At 40.4% G+C, this 6,000-nt stretch overlaps 1 protein-coding gene across 1 annotated transcript in view; it reads right to left on the reverse strand.

The window, feature by feature from the left end:
• Positions 1-23: 23 nt before the first annotated feature.
• Positions 24-6,000, reverse strand: part of ankrd13c (ankyrin repeat domain 13C) — a 31,477-nt gene continuing 25,500 nt past the window's right edge. The window contains exons 10-14 of the mRNA XM_037674589.1: positions 5,016-5,177; positions 666-745; positions 479-577; positions 290-390; positions 24-174 (exon numbers count right to left, since the gene is read on the reverse strand). Of these exons, the coding sequence (XP_037530517.1) occupies positions 44-174; positions 290-390; positions 479-577; positions 666-745; positions 5,016-5,177 (573 nt within the window). The 3' untranslated portion in view covers positions 24-43. The remainder of the gene's footprint in view (positions 175-289; positions 391-478; positions 578-665; positions 746-5,015; positions 5,178-6,000) is intronic.

Here is a 6,000-nt window from a genome sequence, read left to right on the forward strand (position 1 = left end):
TTTGTAGGAATAAAGTGGCCTGTTCGTAGTCCAGAGCGAGAGGTTAAAGGTCGGGGAAGCGGCTTGGGTCTTCTTTATACTCGTTGGGAATGGTAAAAATGCATTCATCAAACTCATCGTAGCGAAACTCCTGAAATGTCACCGTGGCTGTGATGGTAGGAAAGACCGGGATGTCTGCAGAAGAAAAAAAAACTATGAGGGAAAAAAATTTTTTTTTGGAAAATATTCTGTTTATTCATGGATTTTAACACAATACGAAATGAAAATATTCTCATTTTTCAAACTTTACCCAGTTTGACAGGGAAACCAGGGGGGAGCTTCATCTGAACAAACTCCCTGAGTTTATTAAAGTGCTTGAAGGGCGCAACAACCTCCAGAACGTTCAGTAACCTGTGGGAGAAAAACAGAGAAGAAAGTTCACACACGGGTTTGTGATTCTTCATAGAAAGATAAGCTTGTACTTTAAAATCTGTCTCACGATTCGATGCCCAGAGGGAAGTCCTGACTCGTGGCTATCGTGGCTTTGAAGTGTTTCTTGCTCTCCTTGCAGACCAGCTCTCTTCCTAGATGAGGCGCTCTGAGGAAAAAGCAGCAGCAGACTCAGTTTGTGTCATTTGGTGTTCCAGTAAACAAAATTAACAACACATTATTAAACCATCACCTACTTTCCATTGCCAGCAGTGATATATTCTTCCCAGGATATAGTGTTGGGTGAGGGGGGAGTCAAAGATTGTCTTCTTGTAGACTGAAAGACCAAAAAAAGGAAATGTTCTATCAATAACCCATTAAGAACAAACGAGTGATAAAACAGGAAGTAGTCTAAATTCACTTTAACTAATATTTGTTCCTTAATGTTCATTAAAATGGGAGCTGGATTTGTTTGCTAACCTAACTGACAATAAGTTATAATGACCTTAGTTGTAGGAGTTTTAATGTTTTAACTTATGATTAATCTCCTAAAAATAGTGACTAATTTTTAAACCTATCCATATTGCGGTCAATGTTTCTTTATTGTCATTCACATCACACGTGGTACATGTGGTGGAACAAAATTGTGTACTCAAGGTCCCAGTTACATGCAACAAAAGTATAAATTGTAAAAGAAAAACAGTAATAAGATCTAAGATATGAACTAAGAAATATGCTAAACACTTTATAGTACAAAAACAATATGCCGAACAACAGCAGCACGAACATGAGTCTCTGTGTGAGCAGATGAGTATGAATGAACACAGCAGCATGAAATAAATCAGCAGCATGAGATCAGCAGCACATAATCTTATTAATATTAAAAGGCATACTAAAAGGTAGCGGTAGTCATCACTGTTATTATTATGTCTGCAGCCTGTCATTTTCTGGTGTCTAGAAACCCTCCAAAGACATCAACACATACTGTAATAAATAAAACAGGATGAAATTATAAGCAGAGCGCTGATAAATGTGTTAACGTACACATTGGATATCTTAAGCATTTGTATATTTTTACACTTGAGTCCATCAAAGTTCAGTCCGTTCCTCTGGATGGTTTCTTTTTTTTTTTTTTTTTTTGAGACGTTTCATCCTTCATCCAAAGGACTTCATCAGTTCGAGGAGCCACAACAAACTCAGTCCCACAAGCAGCACACTCACATAGTGGGCCAACCAGTTTAACGGTGATAAGATGGTTTCTGGGGCCCGTCCTCTCCCCTGCCGACTCCTCTCAGGCAGCCATAGTCCAAGTGGTTCAAAACATCATGCTCAATAATCCAGGTAAAAAAATCCAACAAAATTCAGTCAGGTCATCTGGACGGTTTCTTTTTTTGTTGAGACGTTGCGGTCACAATTTTCTACCTGGATTATTGAGCGTGAACTTTGATGTTTTACATTTAAGCTATTTTTTTGTTTTGTTTTCCTTAAATTTAATTTGGCTGAATATGGTTAGCCAAATCTCAATATCAGTGACCAAATATTATTAGACCCAACTGTTAAAATGTTTTCAGAGGCTTAAAACAAATGCACAGCTATTGTAAGGCCACTAGAGGGAGTCACAGACGGCCCTTCCAACCTCACATACTGTCCGTACCTACATTTCCAAGAAGCCTTCTGAGAAACAAAGTACATCACGAAACATGTATGTGCAAAGAGCTGAAATCAGACTCGGTTTCTCAGCGTTTGGCCGATTATAGATCTGTACTGGTTTCTGCTGCGTCCTGAACATAAGAGCCCTCGTCTTTAATCCCTTTCAGCGTCACACTTGACTGCTTCAGAAAAGTACGATTAAAATAAATAAAGGCAAATAAAGAAACTTCTTTAAAGGAACCAGCTTCCTGCTACTCTGCACGGAAAAATGGGTAAAGAAAATGGATGGGCTGCGTCATTGCACAACCTTAAATACATGTCTGTAAACACGCATTCGTAATAAAGTATCATTAACACCTAGCACTAATTTAATGGCACCCAGTTATCAGAAGCTAACCTTTCATAATGGTTAGATATTTGAGTCTTAAATAACAACTGACACGTACGTATATCGTTAAAGTGTGGTCTTCATGAGCAAGACGGTGTCAAACTTATCGTTCTGTCAAAGTTAGCGCAGCTGTGGTTAGGTCACATTCATCCTCCAGATTATTTTTACTCACCCACACTGAAACTCTCTAGCATCAAAGCAGCTAAAAGGAGAATTCACAAAAGTGCAGAGCATCTTCCCAGTGAAGAGCAGTGTCTGCTGTGCCTTCACTGAATCAGTCTTCTGTGTCAGTTTATTTTAGGACCGGACAACTCGTTCTGGACGACCCTGAACTAGATCTGGGACAAGTGCCATATTGTTAATCCCAAAACTGACATTCTCCCAAAATTACCTCCTCTTTCCAAGTGTTCGAGTTTGAAACTTTGGCCGACATGTTTTTAAGGCTGCTGGGAAGCGACCAGGACAGAATGACGTAACACGTGAATAAAATGTGAGAAAAATAAGCGACGGTACTTGTTTTGCACGGCAGTCATCACAGATGTGCATCTTTCCCTGCAGTGTGTACCAGCCTTTGCATGTTGTTGTGACGAGAGCAAAACACACAAAAGCAAATCCTGATCTCCTGGTATGCTGGTCCCCACCCAACTCGTTCCATGGTACCCGGGTAGGGGGTAGCAATCATCCCAGTCATCAATAGCATCAAGCTCTATTTTAAAGCCCTGCACTCTTGCCTAAGTCCACAGACTGACCCGGTCCCCCCTCACTGCTGTAAACATGCCTTCATCACAGCTGCTGCCCATTTTACTTCACAGGAACTAATTTCCACTGAGACACACGCAGAAAATAGTTCCTCCTGTGAAACTAACCTGTTCGCTTTAAACGTGACTAGGCAGGAATTCCCTGTGCTGGAAAGAGACTGCATGGCAACAAAGGGCAGTGTGATGAAACAAAACCCAGCCCAGAACAAGAGAGAGTGCATAAAAACAGCAGCTAAAAGGCATCTGCTGTGTGCTGAGAGGCTTTGTCCTTACTATGTCACAGGCTTTATGTTTGGTGTTTACACAACAGCTTGCTAAGCAAACTCTGGAACATACTGTATGTAGTGAGGGGATGCTGGGTCAGAGAGGTGTGTAAATAAGGTGCAGCTGTGAAGCTGTCACCAGCAGGTGGTAGTGCTGCAACTCAAACACATGCAAAGAAAAGAAGCATCAGTGTGGGAATGGGGATTTTTCAACAAACCATGCAAACTTTTTTTTAAAGTTTACCAATATATCCATGCTGGTTCTGTAAGAGTTATCTTCAAACACATAGAACAGTGAGGTTCATTTTGTCTGAGAAACTCTTGTCCTACCCCAAGGTTCCAGCAGGACTAGACAGTTTGGGGATTGAACAGGTGGTTAGTCCACAGGTGTACGTGAACAGGATGTTTACTAATAGAGCAGAGGCGCCAAGTTGCACTTATTTATTTTATTTTATTTTTTAATGGGCAGCACGGTGGCGCAGTTGGTAGAGCTGCCGCCTCTCAGAGAGCAGGTCACCCCAGTTCAAATCCTGGCTGGGGGCCTCTCTGGGTGGAGTTTACATGTTCTCTCCATACATACGTGGGTTTTATCTGGGTACTCCGGTTTCATCCCACAGACCAAGAACATACATGTTAGGCTGACTGGTAACTCTAAATTGTCCCTAGGTGAGAGTGAGAGAGTGAATGGTTGTTTGTCTCTCTATATGTGGCCCTGTGGTGGACTGGAGACATGTCCGGGGTGTACCCCGCCTTTCGTACAGTGATGGCTGAGCATGGGCACCAGTGACCCCCGCGACCAGGGGTCTGCAACCTTTTTGACCAAAGAGCCATTTTTGCCCCACTCATTAAATTAAAAAAGAGCCCGGAGCCACGAAACCTGCTACAACTGTGATGATCAACTGGTGGCCCATGGGCCACTTTGAGGTAGTTGGAGGGGGGTTTTCTGACCAGTGGGTGTGACATGTTAAAACTAATAATCAATAATGAATTTCAACATTACACCCACCCAAAAAGGAGGAAGTGAGTAAAGATGATGGATGAATGGATGGATATTTTTTAAATATCAAGTGCTTATGATTTATTCTGAGAAAAGCAACTAGCAACATCAAACATCACTAAAAAGGCAGCTAAGAACAGCATATCTGCTGTAAGTGGGATTTCATCATTCTCTTATACATCCATACTGAAAGAAATGAGATAGAACAGGAACATTGAGATAGCAGCATCAAATTATTAGATTATGCATTTTAAACAACAAAACAAAATAGTTGAGGAATCAAATTTCTAAGTGCCTAATTTGTTAACAAACATGCACTAATGATAAAAAGTCAGATATAGATTAATAGTTGTTAGTTTTATTAAATAACTACGGTAAGTTGGGTTTCATTCTAAAAGTCCCAAGTGAATAAATGGCAAAAATGTCAGTCATGTGACAAAACAAATAATGATGGGATAGCCAATGTGACGGTTTTGTTTGTTGATTTGTCTTTCATGACAATGTTGTGATGTCAAAACAACATGTTACAACTCAACAAGGTTGACGGTCACCTCAAAGTTCTGGTCGATGAGGTTCCCTCCTTTGCTCAGACTCTCCATGATGGCTTTATTCCTCAAGATGTCCTCCTCGCTCAGATGCTCTCGTCTCTTCCTGGACTCCAGTACAAGGCCGTTCACAGAGTAGAAATCCGCCAGGAAGTTTCCCACGCGCTCCTGGAATTCGAACAAACAGATCAGTCACCCCCCTCTCGCAATATCTCAATTTCCTTTCACACAAGTTAAAAGGGCAAACGACTGAGAGGACAGAAAACAATAATCCTATATCTCATCTCTACTCCCTCCATGTCTTTGTTGTTTTTAACCTCGGGACTATCACCTGTGGTTGCTTCCTGCTGTTTTTACTGCAGCTTCTCTCGTTTATTATACTGCCTTTTCTGCCTGCTGTTTCAGATAAAGTAGAAAATGTGAGTATTTGGTGGAGAATAGCAGAACAGTGGTTTCAACACAACAGTGTGGTTCTACAAGTAGAACGCTTAAATCGTAAAATGACACGGTGGTGTGGAGAAACACTCACAAGTGTCAAACTAAAAATTCATGGTGAAGGTATATTTAAAAAGGGGGAAAAAATCAAAACGTCAGAAGAAAAAACAGGATATGAAACAGCAGAAGAGCTGCTCACTGTATCTGGAAAGCGAGAAGTCACATTCGTTGCTTCTTCATTTTATTTAGTTAACGAATTTTCATCTGCAGCTGTATGTAGATCACCTAAAGTAAACTTAAACTAGAAATGAGCGGGTAATGCTTTATACAGTTTTGTGTGATGTATATTGACAAGAAAATTCTGTTATTATCATATTATCATTATTTTTTTTCTCCATCAAGTAATTTTGTATTTTCCAATGTCTTTGAATGCAACGTAAGTCCATAAACAGAAGTCAGCATCAAAACTGAACAGTAAACTGTCAAAACTTAAATATACTGTGTGTGTGTGTGTATATATATATTTATATATATAAGTGTGTGTGTGTGTGTGTGT

This window comes from Nematolebias whitei, chromosome 3, assembly GCF_014905685.2.
Source record: "Nematolebias whitei isolate Nwh7 chromosome 3, NemWhi1, whole genome shotgun sequence".
Taxonomy (NCBI): Eukaryota; Metazoa; Chordata; class Actinopteri; order Cyprinodontiformes; family Rivulidae; genus Nematolebias; species Nematolebias whitei.